Here is a 15950-nt window from a genome sequence, read left to right on the forward strand (position 1 = left end):
ATAAGTTTAATAGTCTATAAACTTTTTTCCTTGCCTTCTTTTTTCACTGTTCGGTTTTGAATCTGGGGCCCCACACAGGTGTAGCCAACCTCATAGATCACAGAGGTCTATGCCATCAAGACGGATTTTATAAATTCTTGTAGATACATGTACACTATTGACTCTGTTATTCTATCCCACACTCATGAATGGGCCACTTTTTGTCTGGTTTTCTTTGCTAAGCATTCCCTACCTATTCTTTAAGATCTAACTCTTTTGACTCTTATTCTAAAAGCTAGTCTCTGTTTCCTTCACTCCTCTGTGAAGGAACACATTGTCACTAAACTATGTGGTTATATTCACCTTGTAGTGTGATACAGGTGTCTGTGTGTGTGTGTGTGTGTGTGTATCTATCTGTGTGTGTCTATCTGTGTGTCTGTGTGTGTGTGTGTGTCTGTCTGTCTATGCCAGTACACAGAGCAGGACCTCTCTAGGACAGGTACTTTTGTCACCTCTTCCCTCCCTGTTAGCTCAGAGCACTGTGAGGGTTACAGCTTACTTAGAGAACAGTAATGAATTAAGTTGGCAGTGAGCCAATGGAAGACAGTTCTACGATCCTTCCCATGAGGATGGGATGTCAGGGTTACCCTGGGGTGATGTTCCCACCAGAGGTGACAGCTGTCAAGCTGTGACATTGCACAGCACAGGTTATGGGTTTTCCACACCCAACCGAGTTCCCCCTAGCGTGTTCCGGAGCAGCAATATCATAAGACACTAATAAAATCAATTATTGGATAAAATCGCCCGTTTCCAGAGCTTCATTTCATGCTATTAGAGGGAAATGCTGTTTCAAACAGAGATAACAAAGAGGAATAGAGAGATCAATTACCAGATAAGATCTCACAGTGCCTGAGATGAGCATGCATGCTGGTATAGCCCCTCTTACCTGTCACGGGGCCTATGCAACTGTCACCAAGCCTCCCCCCGTACCTCCCACTTGGGTGTCTGTGTGCAAGAACAGCTAGAATTCTGTGACAGAGTAACTGGTTTCTTCTCACTTAAGATTTGTTCAATGTGAGATCCTTGCTCAGCTATTAGGGTCATATGAATGAGCCGCTTCTGCTTGATAACAATGCCAGCCCCAGGACATCAGCCATCCCATTTGGGGGCATCAGGGAGTTCTTCCTGGAGGTGCATTTGTGGTTTAGGTGGAATTGAAAGGTCTGGGGTTTGGAGGTATAGACTACTCACTGTAACATCTCTTGGGAAGTGGCTGCCAAGTGCGAACATTCAGCTTGCCAGGGTCTAGGCCAGGATGCTCAGACCCGCTGGCTGGCTGGAGAAACTGTTGGCTATGGGTTTGGTGTTGGTAGGGTAAACCAGGCGTCATGACTCTGATAGGGTGGCAACCCCTCTCCTCTCTTGTTGGAAGGATCCAGAAGGCCTGTCACTTGCCAGACCACTAATCTTTTTGTGTCCCTTCTTCCCTACTCTTCCCAGAGAGTTTGAGTATGAAAATATTATGAAAATGGAAGTCACCTTCCATATTCTGAAGTCCTGTGTCCTCCTATATGATGCTTCCTAAGAGTGGCTATGGGTTCCTGACTTGGAGAAATAAAGGACCAAGGTGTCTAGCAGGTCACACACCATAGTAGATTGATGACCTAGAGAATAGTCACTGTGGTCCACCTCATCTGTGCCACTGTATATATAGGATGTTCTAATGCCATCCTGGGAATGGTCTCGAGTCAGCGCACCAGAATGCTGGCCTGGCTCCTGCAGCTTCCTAAGCGTGGATCTTGGGCAAAGTGCTTACATGGGACTGAATTCTCACCCGTGAAGTTGCCAATCTGAACAACTATGTGGGGATTCTGTGGGATCATGGGAGCCACGGTCCTAGGACAGTACCTGGGATGTCGTGCTTGATAAATGGCAGAAGCAACAGTGTCATTGTTCTGTATGCGACTGTTATTGCTGGTGTTTTCACTAATATTCTGCCCCTGGCCCCATGTTTGAGCTCAGCGCTGCCAGAACAAGCCTAGTCTCTGGCTGGTTGCTGACAGATGGACGGAAGCCAGTGGTGTGCAGGGAGCCTTCTCACGCAGACTTCCCATTCATGTCACACAGCCTTCTGATGCGGATTGGGATGACCTGTGGGAGCAGTTTGATGAGCGGCGGTATCTGAATGCCAAAAAGTGGCGTGTCGGCGATGATCCCTACAAGCTGTATGCCTTCAACCAGCGGGAGAGCGAGCGGATCTCCAGCAATCGGGCTGTCCCAGACACACGCCATAAGAGGTACTTCCTCCTCTTTCCATGTAGGTACCTTACCCTTCTCTGTGGCCAGGACAGATCAGCACAGGCCTGATTGGGGTCCCATAGTACTTAGCACCCAGTGCTATGAACTGGGATGGGTGAACCAGTTTCTGCCATCAGATACATCACATCAGTGACGTGATGGAGTAATGTATATGTGCTACTCCCTGCATATTGCCACAAACCATCCCGGAGAACCTGCTTTCTACTCGGAGGTTGAAGAGAGTGGGAGGCCCACCGTAGAGGGTGTACCTGCCCCTCACTTGGTGAGCATCCAAGGTGCTGCATTCTATAACACTCATGGAGAACTAGAAGGCAGGGCCCGACTTTCCCTGGCCAAGTCCTGTGGTCCAGCCTGGCTTTCTAAGTGGAAGAACAAGATGGGTACACCTTCAGGAATCCAGATTACTGTCTCTGTTGTCACAGGGAGAAATCCTTTTTGTCATGTGCATTTTGTCACACGAGAAGAGAATCTGAGGGCCCTTTTCACTTGGTTGGTTTTCACTCTGCCTGCCCGGGGGGTCCATTCCTAAGGCTTCCTTGCTACCACTGGCTTGGATAGGCCACAGCTCCAGAAGGCGACAGACAGCAGGCAGGCCTAAGCCAATGTAGAAAGCTCTGTTCCAACAGAAGGAGGCTTTGCAAAAATGTCTTATCACCACCTGCTCCTTCAGTCACTGTGGTCCCCAAGCTTCCTACTGACAACAGACAAAGCAATTTGGTCCTAATCCTATTTTCCCCGCCCAACCTCCAGGCTTTGGCCCAGACTTGCCAAAGAGTCCCACAGAGATGACTTTTATTTCCTCATAACACTGACTTTGCACTCACTTCAACAGCAGCCTGGCCACTGGGGTGGAAGAGACTCCCAGGCCGTTCGACTGGAAGGGTACAGTGTTGGCTTAAGGTATAGAGTATTGACTTTAGACTCTCAACTTTGCCTCTTTTGTTTGTTCGGGTCCCTAGGCTGTGGGGAAAAGGAGTTATGTGCAAAGGACTTTTATAACGACTGAGGCTTATCAGGTTGGTGATTCTTGCTACTATGTGAGGTCATTCAGACTTAGTTTCCAAAGCGGGGCTGCACAACCTGGAAATCTTGTCTTTCGCAACATGCATCCCATGGAGACATTCGACTGGTCGTTGTTAGTCACTATGGTTACCACATTGTTCTGGAATCTCGGTTGTTCATATTAATGCGGCAAGGGTACAAACTGCATGACAGCCTGCCTTCTAACTATGGCTATCTCTTTAAACTTAACTCTCCTTTAAAGGAGTCTACCTAAGTAGTATTGCCTGTGTCTCCTATAGCCAGAGCGCCCCCCCCCCCCCCCGCGCGAACTGGCCTAAACGCCTTAAAGTCAGAGTCTTGTTGAAATTCTTTTCAATATTGCTATTTGAATTCTCCAGCCCTTATCCTATTACTTCTCTCTAAGCAAAATTTAAATATCAAGTTATTATATTTCCTTGAGCAGTAACTATGCATGGGAAGGCAGGTAAAAAGAGAGAAGGCTGAGAAGTCCTATTGGGTCTTAGGCGAGTAGTTGCTTCCTTGTCCTGATTCTAGATGCCAGCGCCCCCACCCCAGGAAGGAAACAGGACCTGTGCTAGGCAGGGAAGGTACTGGTGCGACCGGGGGAGGGCCCTTGGAGGGCAATCAGAGCTGCTCTCAGCCCCAGGAGGACGCTCCAGGAGCTCACCAAGCAGTTGAGTGTGTTGAGTTCTGTGTTCCCACTTTCCTGTGATCTGCAAAGCTGAAACAAACATTTGTACAAAGGTCAGACTTGTGGTGGCAGGCAATGAAGACCTGAGCTTGCCCACCCCCATCCCCCACTGAAGAGCTTAGCTGGCCAGCCAGCCCTGGGCTTTGTACCTACCCAGAACTCTGTTAAAAAATAGGATCTACAGAAAGACAGCAAGGATAGAGAGGATTGAGAATCCAGACACTCTTTGAGGAGGCAAAGGGGGAAAAATATTAGCCATATGCCTGCCTCAGGGCTGCAACCTTACCCTGCAGGAGTTGGAAGTGTGCCATTTGGAGAATTCTGGATTCGGAGAACTTTATCCAAAAAAGCATAAGAGTGGAGATCAGAGGGCTCAGAATTGGGATGGGTGCCTAGGACCAGAAGTCAACTTGGGAGCCTTGATCCTTCACTGAGTGCAAAGTCCTAGACTGGCACTGTGGCAGGTGCTAATTAGATTATCCAGCCCCAGGCTGAGTTTAGTAGAGTGCTGCCCCCTGCTGGTGGTACCTTGTGATCGTGAGAATTCCAGAGCGTGCCCCCCAAAGTTCTCTCTCAAATTACTGGGTGATGATGTCCTAGCTACATGCTCCCCTTCCCCCAGCTCCTGCTTATGGAAACCATCACTCCAGGGCTGGAGTCCCAAGCCAAGTTTCCTAATCCTTCTGTGAGTCCAGTCTTCCTGATGGGTCCTGAAGCAGCCCCAAGAGCTTGTCCATCCAGGCCAATAGAATTCTGGGGCTCACTTTGGGGACTTCCTACCTCAGCTATGAGTAGCATAGCTAATAGTTGTCAGGGGTTCTTGACAGCAACATTGCTGACAGTTTTGGCTCTGTGATTCCTCATTGAGGAGGTGTTCTGGACATTAAAGGATTCTAGCAGCTTCTCTGGCCCCTGCTTGCTAGATGTCAATATTCTTCCCCTGCCCCACTCCACACCAAGTAGTGATAACCAAAAATATCTTTACCATATATCTTCTTTTGGAGGACAAAATTTCAATGAGGATCACTGCTGTAAATCTGGCCTTGGTTTTTATCCAAATCTCCAGAGGTGAAAAGAAAATATTGATCACCAGTCCATCACCAGCAATAGGTCAGGCCAGAGCCCCAATGTAAAGTGGAGTGAAGTTGAAGGCAATGTGAGAGGGTCACCAGAGGGTCAGAACAGGGGTCTTTGGGGCCAGACATCCTTTCTCATCCTGGTTGTATGGCTGGCTAGATGAAGGGACTCACTAACTTTCTCCACACCTTGCCTTCCTCTTTTAAAAGCAGGGATAAAAATAACAGTAAGAATCTCACCTACTTTGGTTGTTTCAAGGATCAAATAAAATATGTAGACAGCATTGACCTATTTTATAGTTGATATTAAAAACCGTACTATGCAACGATGGCTGAGCCTCATGTGGAAGAGAAACGCTGGTAGAAAACAAACCAATTAGGTACCTGCCCGAGGACCAGGATGAAGATGTTAAACTATGAAGGTGTGGCAGTGGGGATAGGGAAGGACAGAGGCTGGGGCTCAAGGTCGGACTCGAAGCCAGAGAAAGGAGATTGAGCAACAACACAGAGTGGCATGTTGGCTATTCAGCAGCAGTCTAAGCCGCTCTCAATCCAGGCTTCTCAAGAGAGGCACTTGGGGAGCCTTTTAAATATGTTGATACCCAGACTCCAATCAACTCAAGTGTGTCCTTGCTCAGCTCCCAAGTGACTCTAATGAGCAGCAAGGCTTGAGGGCAGCCGCTCTGGGTAAGGGCTTCTCAGACTTAAACAGGCAAACAGACAAGTCATCTGAGAATTCTCTCCACCCGACTCAGCAGATGCAGGGTGGGGCCTCACAGGCTGCAGTTCTTTTTTTTTTTTTTTAAGCTTTTTATTTTTTTTTAAATATTTATTTATTTATTATGTATACAATATTCTGTCTGTGTCTATGCCTGCAGGCCAGAAGAGGGCACCAGACCTCATTACAGATGGTTGTGAGCCACCATGTGGTTGCTGGGAATTGAACTCAGGACCTTTGGAAGAGCAGGCAATGCTCTTAACCTCTGAGCCATCTCTCCAGCCCCTAAGCTTTTTATTTTATAAGTTTTTATTTATGTGTCTGTGTGTTTGAGAGAGTGAGTGCCACTGTGTTGGAGGAGGCCAAAATAGGGATTTAGATCCCTTATAACTTGAACTATTGGTAACAGTGAGCCACCAAGTGGGTCCTAAGAGCCAAGCCTGAGTTCTCTGGAAGAGCAGCAAGGGCTCTTAGCCACTGCACCTTCTCTCCAGTTCTGAGATTCTGCATGTCTGACACATTCCCCAGTGACAGTGATGACTACTTCACACTTTGAAGGACAAGGATTCACTGTAGCTTTCAGAGTCTGGTTTTCCAGACCAAAGGACCAACAGCATTAGCATCAACTGGGCACAAGTTGGAAATGCACATTCTTAGGCTTCACCCAGAAACCTTGGAGTGAATCCCAGCTATCTAGCTCAACAAGACCTCAGGTGGTTCTGAAGCTTGCCCTTTTAGATACTAGGAAGCATAGGCTAGCTCTGGTGGCCCACTTCTGTGGTCTGGATGAAATCCATGTATGAGCTGGTTCTACCTAAAGGCCCAGGGTTTAAGAAGAGAGTAGAGGCCCTGAGATAAGTGCACCCAATGCCATATATTGTGTACCCCTCCCTCTGTCCAAGTGCCAGTGCCTCTGGCTCTGGACGTGTGGAGGCTGGCCTCTTTTGTTCCCTCTTCCCTTCGACCTTCACCCACCATCCTCATCCTGCCATCTTTCTGGCAACTGGCATCGTTGCTCCTAAGAAGTGTCTCCCTCAATGCAATTCTTACCCCATGGCCAGTGATGTATGCTGGTTGTCTGCCCCATTCATGGAACCGAGCCCCAGGGATGTAGGCTTTGCTCCTGCTAAGCCAGTTTGCATCCCCATCCTGCCTCTCAGCAAAAGTCTTGCTAGCTGTGGTGTCGATTGCCCTGTAGGGTAAGGAGCACATTGAATATCTATTATAGCGTCTGCTGTAAAATAGGGATCCATTGTCTGTTTGCTTAATAAATAAAAGAGAAAGACAGGCCAGAGAGACCGTCAGCCACTTTCTCCTACCTGCCTTCCATGCAGAGAGGAGAAGGGGAGCTAAAAGAAGCCCCTCTCCTTATCCATTGACCCTCAGGAGCTTCGTATGAGAGAAGGAGAGAGCAGTCCTAGAGTTACGGGAAAGGGCCTTTTTTCTTCCTGAAGAATTCTCATTATTGAAAAGAGAAGAGTGAAGGAACAGCACGTGGGAGGGGTCTGAGCTTATTAAATTTGCTTCCAATTTTCTTACCACAGTAATTGGATTCTGATTTATAGTATGCGTTTGGACAGCGCCTGGAACAGACAACTATTAGCTGAGCATTAGAGCAAGAGCTGCCAAGTGGGTGCCGTTGGGGTGAATTGCCTCCAAAGCTGGAGAAGTCAGGTGACAGGGAGGGGCGGGAAAAGGGGAAAGTGGAGGTCCTCACCATGTCGGCTGATGAACTGACCAAATCCTTGGCACTGGCCTAGCATCCGTGATGAAGCCACAGGCAGAATGGTGCAGAAAGTGATGGATCACATGTTACCGTTCACACTGTGAAGGTAACATCCCTCCCCTACCTACCCTATCCCCTCACATCCATGGAATGATGGTGGCAGCATTGAAGCTGAGCCTTGCTACATGCTTTAGACATGCATGTCCCTGGAGAAAAGTGGGAGGAGGGTTACAGAGTAACTTCTGAAACATCCTGGCCCCTCCCCTTTCTCCATCTTCTTTAAAGTGTTGGGCTAGATAACTTTGACTCACTCCACGAGTCATCACATCATTACACAGTTGTGGACCACTGTGCCTAGATTCAGTCAATCTTTATAGTCCAGCCACATATACTCATCCTGTTAGCTTATCCCTCTTCAACTGAGTAGAGCACTGGGCATCCTGACCCCAACTTCTCCACTTCAGGCACATTGTTCTGTCAACAATTCAGGCTCTAGGACTGCCTGGGTCCTGTGGTCACAATGATGAATAAGAGATGGAAATATACTTAGATAGATAGATAGATAGATAGATAGATAGATAGATAGATAGATAGATGATGGATGGATAGATAGATGATAGATGGATGGATGGATAGATAGATAGATAGATAGATAGGTAGATAGATAGATAGATAGATAGATGATAGATAGATAGATAGATAGATAGATAGATAGATAGATAGATAGATCACATGATTGGTAGGAGGTAGTGGTATATCATTCAGAGAAATTTTAGTATAAGAAAGAGATAACTTCAGATGAGCTAAGAGTCCAAGAATATTTCCCCAGAGTGCTTCTGTTCATAGCACAGTGGCTGGCCCAATAAACAAGCCCAGCTTTCCAGTTATTCTACCTCAGTCCTGTCACACTGGCTGGATTTGTCATCATCCCAATAGTACATAAAATAAATGGCAAACAGGAAGCCATCAAATGGAGACACACCCCTCAGGTTTGGGGGGGGGGTAGGGATTTTGATAAAGTGAAGTCTGATTTTGCCGTTGCCTAGCAATGACCATTATGGGATTACTTGGATTGCAGGGGGCCAGGTGTCCGGGTGGGTATGCAGAGTTAGAAACTAGGCTTCATTAGGTCTCTCCCCTGGCCTGGCTGGGTTTGATGGCTCCCTTCTGGCATATTCTTCCAGTCTTTCGTCCAGTGTAGAACTAAACGATAAGAAGCAGTGGGGCGCCCATCACTTGCCTGGAGGGAAAATTCTACACCTCGATACATCTCACCGGGAAGACATTTTTCCTTCGCTCTTTTTCATCCTGGGAAATGAAAGGGCAGTGGCCCAGTCTCTGAACGCACTTCTCCCTCCTTGTATTTACTCGGTTGGAATGGCTGTCAAAGATCATCATCATTTCTCTCCTCCTGCTCGTCACTTAGCGGTAATAGGATGAGAATCTTTACGGCTGGAACGGCTGAGCGTAAAAAATGTTCATATTCCCTCAGAGTCAAGGCTATTCCACTAGCTCAGCACTGTGTTAGTGATTCTGCGGCAAGGCTGAGATGAGGGGCGGGGGAAGCCCATCACAGACACTTAGCTTCTGCAAACAAGCCCTTCACATCTGCTACTCCCCAGGCCCCCTGTGAGAACCATTTTGTCAGGACAAGATGGGAGTCCCTTGATGGTGTCTCTATGTGCACTTTGCTTGGGGTCCAAGTTGCACCATGAGAGGAAGGAAACCACAGGAGGAATTCCAGAGCATCTTGGGAGTGACCATGCAGTTAAACTGAGTCAGCAGGTCTGGGTACTTGGCGCTACGTCTACAGTGCTGGGATGGCTTGTCTTCCTTGTCGACAGGACTAGACCTGGAATTCCCTAGAGACACACCTGTAAGCATGGCTGGGAGGATGTTTCTGGAGAGGTTTAACTGAAGGTGGAATGGTGGGCCAGGAACTAAGATTTATTAAAGAGGGAGCAAGAAGGAGGGTGTGGTACTGCTCATCCTGAAAGCCTAGCACTCAGGAGAGAGGCAGGGAGGGAAAGTCCAAGGGTAGCCCTCAGTTATATAGAAAGCTTAAGAGCTGGTCTGGATTACAGGATACTCAGACTCAAAATAAATAAATAAATAAATAAATAAATAAATAAATAAACCATGTAATTCATAGATATTTTAAAAGGAGGAAACAAATGGAACATCAGCATTGGCTGCTCCACACTTCCGGTTCTGTGGAGCCAGGCAGAAGGGAATAGTCCAGCTGAGAGTCCTCCCCCCCCCCCCGTGCTAGGTTTTTCTCGTGATGGGCTACATCCCCAAGCTGGGATCAAAATAACCTTTCCTTCCTTCAACTGCTTCTTAGCAGATACCGGGTCACAGCTGTGCGAAAATTAACTAATACAAGGGTCTTGAGATAATTCTCCCCAGATTAGGGGAAGGGGATGAGCCACCAGAATGGGGTATTCTCCTTTATTTCTGTACCAGGATCCTTCGAAGGTGGAGCCTGCAGGCCTCCTCTGCCACTGCTTGCTCTGACTTCCAGATTTCCCAAAGGCACAATCAGTCTTCCAAAGAGGATTAAGCTGGAACCCTGGCTAATGAGAATTCATCTCTACAAATGACCTTAGCGAATGTGTTTTCTTAGACCTCGTTTCCTAGAAAATGCCACCAACTTTGTCCCTGCTCCATTGTGCACAGCATCTGCGTATCCATTCATGAGTCATGCTTTCAGTTCATTTGGCCAACACTTGAATTTAGAATCTCCCACACGTCAAGTTCTGGGTTAGGTACTGAGACCCCATGGGTCTCAAATGTGGCTTGCATTGAGATACCTCTCCTCGATTCAGTCCAGCAAAGTCCCTAACCTTTCCCTCTCTCCCAGGTTTTAGTCTGGCTATTTCTGCCTTGTTCATGTCATGGAGCATAGGGGCTAGAAACATTTCTGTGAATAAAGGAGAGCAGGCCTGTGCAGGAGAGGGGATCTGTGGCTTTCAGAAGTAGATGGCGCTACAGCTACAACCGTCAGGAATGTATATATGGGTCTTTATAGTTTTACTGGGTAATGGGTGTGTTGGAATAAGAGCATCGGAAACTATCAGACAGGAGAGCTGTGCTTTGTTGAATCTATTCAGTTTGGAGAAAGAGATGATGGAGGGGAGCAATGGAAAAAAATGCTCTGAAAGAGAAACCATGCTCAGCAAAGTCTTGGCTTTAGAACTGAAGAGTTAACTCAATAAACAATGAGAAGGCTCTCATACTTATTCTACCATTACCCCTTGCCATGGCAATGCTGGGGTGTCCTGTGCACATTTTATGCCAGAACTCTATGAGGGGAGCTTCTAATAGAAGAAAGGAACCAAAGTGGACTGAGCAAAATGGAGCCAGGTAGCAATTATGCCCCTGAGGGAGGAGTAGTATGAAGCTAAGCTTCGTCCTAACTGGGGTCAACCTCAGAAAAGGAGTTTGCCATGGGATCTTACCAACAGAAGCCTTAGGGTGGTTCCATGACTGTCACGCTGGACCATTTGTTCCTAGGTAAGAGGGGAGGAATGAGGGATAAACACTGGTCTTGGGGTAAAGGCACTGGAGCGGATGGGGGAGTGTGACATGTTATTCATCCTCCAGAGAAACTTCCGTGCTTCAGAATGAACACCAGCATGAGTTATTAAGACCTGGGCATATCCCCAAAAGTAGAAATGAACCTCACACTTGGATGAGAAGATCCAGGCTCGGAGAGAGGTTCAGGAGCCTATCCAAGGTTAAACTGTTCATCAGTGCTTAACCGGAAACTCAAACTCAGATTTTCAAATTCTAAGCCTATATATAGTTCTCATTCTATAACTAACATAAGCCCGTTAAGCCAAGTGTACTCTGTGTGTGTGTGTGTGTGTGTGTGTGTGTGTGTGTGTGTGTGTGTAAGAGACAGGGACAGACTAAATGAGATGACCTTGGGCTTTGTAGCAAGGAGAAGAAGTGATACATAAGAATTCTGGGTTTCGCAGTTAAGATAGTTGGATAATTATATTTTAGCTTTGCCTGGAGGCACAAAAAGTAACATTTCAATCATCTAATGAGATAAAGAGTGCCATCTGCTGTTCTATCACATAGGCCAAACTGTCACGGGCAGGCAACTGGCAAAGCATCCTTTGTGACTTTCAAGTTACTGGTGAGTGGTCTTGGTTCTGGAGGCAGATTTCCCTGCCTGCCCCCGAATCTGTTTCCTTTAGTTCATATAGTCTGAGAATCAGGCAAAGGAAAGAATTCCAGAAGGAAATTCAAGGATATGTTTAGTGCCAAAATGGGGAAGTGATTTGGATGAAGCATTTGCCACGAGGAATTTAGACTACAGATTACTGCATAAAAGGCCATGGGGGACGTATCTGTGGAAAAACTGATGTTTGCCCTCTGGGATGTCCACCTGGTAACTGGGAACTCCCTCACTGCCCTCCTGCCGCCATTGGTACATGTCCACATTATGGGCTATTCCTGTCTTAGGTAGGGCCACTATCGCTGTGATAAAACACCATGCCTGGCACAAGTAGCAGAGCAAAGGGTTTCTTTGACTTACTCTTCCATTTCACTGCCCATCATAGAAGAAAGTCAGGACAGGAACTCAAACAGGACAGGAACCTGGAGGCAGTGACTAATGCAGAGACCATCAAGGGGTGTGTCTTAGAGGATTGTTCCCCATGGCTTGCTCAACCTGCTTTTTTTTTTTTATTTTTATTTTTTTTTTTTGAGACAGGGTTTCTCCGTACCTTTTTTTAAATATTTATTTATTTATTTATTATGTATACAATATTCTATCTGTGTGTATGTCTGCAGGCCAGAAGAGGGCACCAGACCTCATTACAGATGGTTGTGAGCCACCATGTGGTTGCTGGGAATTGAACTCAGAACCTTTGGAAGAGCAGGCAATACTCTTAACCACTGAGCCATCTCTCCAGCCCCTCAACCTGCTTTCTTATAGAACCTAGTACCACAAGCTCAGGGATGGTACCACCCACTATGTGCAAGACCCTCCCTGTCAATCACTAATTTAAAAAAAAAAATAAGTCCTACAGCCAGATCTTTTGGAGGCATTTTCTTAATTGAGGTTCCCTCTTTTCAGATGACTCTAACTTGTGACAATTTGCATAAAACTAACCAGCACAGCAGGTTTTCATGAATACTTTGGGTAGTTGAGTGCCTAAATCAAGCGTTTCTACCTTATTCCATCTTCCTATGCTATTTGCCAAAATACCAAGCAATAGATGTGGATCTCCGTTCCCCTTGAGAGACTTGCTTCTCTTTGGGTTATCTTTTGGCAATTTGCCAAACATCTTGAGGCAGTATCATACAATAAGGAGAGAAATTTTAGGGGTTAGCACAAGAACACCTGGGTTCACCCCTTAGCATCTCTGATGACTGGTCTTGGCTGTCAATTTGACTATATCTGGAATTAACCAAAACCTAGGTAGCTGGGAACATCTGTGAAGGATTTTTAAAATTAAGTTATTTGAAGTGGGGAGACTCACTTCTTACCTGGATCTTTTGAGGTGGGAAGATACACTTTAATTCAGATCTTTTCATGTGAGGAAATTCACCTTTAATCTGGGCAGCACCTTCTACCGGTGGCCTATATAAAAGACATAACTCTCTCTCTTTGTCTGCTTTCTCTCACTCTTCTTGGCAAGACCATTCCTTCAGTGGCATTACAGCCTGCTCCTTAGGGATTCTGGAATATACTGAAGGCTATCTGAGACATGTAACTTTGTGAACGGAACCACCACTGGAGTCTTAGACCTTCCATTGGTAGACAGCCCCTGTTGGACTAGCTGTAATTTTAGTATGTATGCATATGTGTTATATATACATATATATGTGTGTATATGTATATATATAGAGAGAGGGGAGGAAAGACACACACACACACACACACACACACACACATACACACACCCAGAGAGAGAGAGAGAGAGAGAGAGAGAGAGAGAGAGAGAGAGGAAGAGAAAGAGATTTATTCTATCAGTTCTGTTTCTCTAGAGAACCCTGACTGGTAGAGCATCCATTTCTGCATATGAGCCATCAGCTAAGTAACTGGAGGTGGTTATTAAGGTCACTTCCAGTTCCATCTGCTGCATTATACACGCTTCTTCCAGTAAGGCTGCATACAGGAACTGACTTAGGAGCGGAATCAGGCTGGAAGCTATTTCCAGAAACATGACACCTTCCTGCTTTCAGTACCTTCCTCCTGGCATCACCCTGAATTAATCGTTCCCGCCACAAGCTCCCCTTCCTAGCCGGACTCAAGGACCCTCCGGAACCATTAGCACTGTCCTTTCATAGTGTCGCCTGTCTGTTTCCCCCAGCCAGCCTTCACCACTCATCACAGATTTGTCAGTGTGGAGGTCACCAGGCCCCTCTGGCCTGAGGCACAGGCATCTGGTATAATCACACCTGTTCCCTCCCCCAGTGGTCAGATCCATCCTTTTTTCCCACTGAAAATATAGGCTCTCTTAGCACAACAACATCAGGACCATTTGCTGCTGGGCAGAGCATGGATTGCTGGTGGCAGCTTGGCACATTGTGGTCACTTGCCTGAATGTGTCATCTGGAATAGAGAGCCAGAGCCGTCACACTTCTCGTCTTTCACACCTAGAGCCTGCCACATGGCGGTCCCTTCTCCTGCAACCACTGGTTTGTGTTATATGAGGCATGTGTTCCTAAACGAAAGGATGGATGATATGGGGCGTTCTCCAAGTAAGACAACTTGTGTCTTGTATTTGTGTAACATTTTACTTCTCTGATGGTGTCCTTTTTGGTCTTGGGTGAAGGGATGGTGACCATTTCAGAGAAGGAAGCTGAGGCCCAGGCAAGGGACCTGGTGTACCAAGATTCTCTAAGTTGGGAAAAAGTATCTCGACTACATCGTAGCTGGTCCTTAAGTTGTGTTCTGGAAACTTCTCAGGACTCCATTTCTTCACACATAGAGTGGGAATAACTATGCTCTTCTCCCTCTTCTGTCGTGTCAGAAGAACGCAACGCAGACTCAGAGGTGGAGGGGTAATGGTGGATGCAGATAAGTGTGGAGAGGTACGAGCTCAGAGCTTTCTCTCAACCTCTTTAGTTGGGATGCTGTGGCTCTTTGTGCATTGTGCTGAACGGAGCTAAGGTGAGGTTGATGCGGGGCAAGCCGGCAGGAAGTCCTTGGAGAGCTCCTGGCCCAGCCCCTGGCTCCCGACACTGCGTAGCTATCTCACTTGTCTGAATGTCAAACTTACTTTAAGACTGGAAAGCAGCAAAGGCGCGACAAGCCTTTTGCAACAGTACATCTGGCGGAGCTGGTACTTGAAGATGCCAAGGAGGGACGCCAGGGCCAGAAGAAGAAGTGATGCAGGGCCTGGGGCCAGCAAGTACAGAATGTGTTTGACAAGAGACGAAAAGAGCAGACGAGGAGATGACAGCTGTGGGCGGGGAAAGCCTGAAAGGAGGCCCAAGCCCAGTGTGGCGACAGACGGTGGGATGGCACGTGGAGAGCCACGTGTGTGGCCTGAAGTGGAGAGAAAGCCAGGTGAGAAGGCAGAACCTTTAGCACCAGGCCAGTCCGGTCCCTCTAGGCTATCACGGACTAAGGTCTATACATGCCAGTGGTGGTTATCTTGGGTATTTCTGAAGCCACAAGAGGAGCCCTTTGTATCAATGGACGCTCCTCTATCACAAACAAGCTGTTCTTGCTTTCTGACCTGATCTGACCCAGAAATAAACCTGCAGAAGGCCAGAGTAACCCTACTGTCGCTTCCTCTTGGGCCCCCTCCTGCTGCCTTCTGCTTGAGTCTCCTTCATTGCTCACTCACAGACTTCCCTGAGCCTGCCCAGGTCACTTCTCCAGACAGAGAAGAACCCAACCTCTGTTTGCTCTGAGATCTGCTTCCTCCTAGACCAGGTCCCTCCGTTTACCGCTCTACTCATGCCACACACTCTGGAGTCATGTTCTATTGCCCTAATTTTTGTTCAGTCCACCGTCTAGTGCTCCCTAAGTCTCAGGGTTCCCTACCCAGCTCTGTGGCTGGTCCCTTTCACCTGGGCTGGTCCCTCTCACTTGGATGATGGCAGCAACCCCAGCAGCCTTCCTGGCTTAGAGCTGAGTGGCACATACATGCCCAAGATGACACCCTCTCAGTCTAGACCTTTCCAAATTCGGGCTCATCTGATGTTCTCTTCTGATATAGTGTGTGTGTGTGTGTGTGTGTGTGTGTGTGTGTGCCCGTCCATCCATCTGTCCATCCTTGAAGCTTTGCAGAAGGCGGGCCAGGACTTGTTCCCTGGTTCCAACATAAGGAGGGACCCCTCCCTTGTTCTCTGCAGCTCTCTGTGCTGCTCTCTCTGAAGGGCACCTCTCCATCTTTCAGAAATCCAGACAGTATGTTTCTTCTCTGGACTGATGTTAGCCAATGT

The 15950-nt window shown here is 47.2% G+C and overlaps 1 protein-coding gene across 1 annotated transcript in view; it reads left to right on the plus strand.

Annotated features, from left to right (window-relative positions):
- The window catches only part of Galnt14 (polypeptide N-acetylgalactosaminyltransferase 14), a 221904-nt gene that overhangs the window by 133077 nt on the left and 72877 nt on the right, over window positions 1-15950 (plus strand). The window contains exon 2 of the mRNA XM_057771323.1: window positions 2107-2276. Coding sequence (XP_057627306.1) covers window positions 2107-2276 — 170 coding nt within the window. The remainder of the gene's footprint in view (window positions 1-2106; window positions 2277-15950) is intronic.

This window comes from Chionomys nivalis, chromosome 1 (assembly GCF_950005125.1).
Source record: "Chionomys nivalis chromosome 1, mChiNiv1.1, whole genome shotgun sequence".
NCBI lineage: Eukaryota > Metazoa > Chordata > Mammalia > Rodentia > Cricetidae > Chionomys > Chionomys nivalis.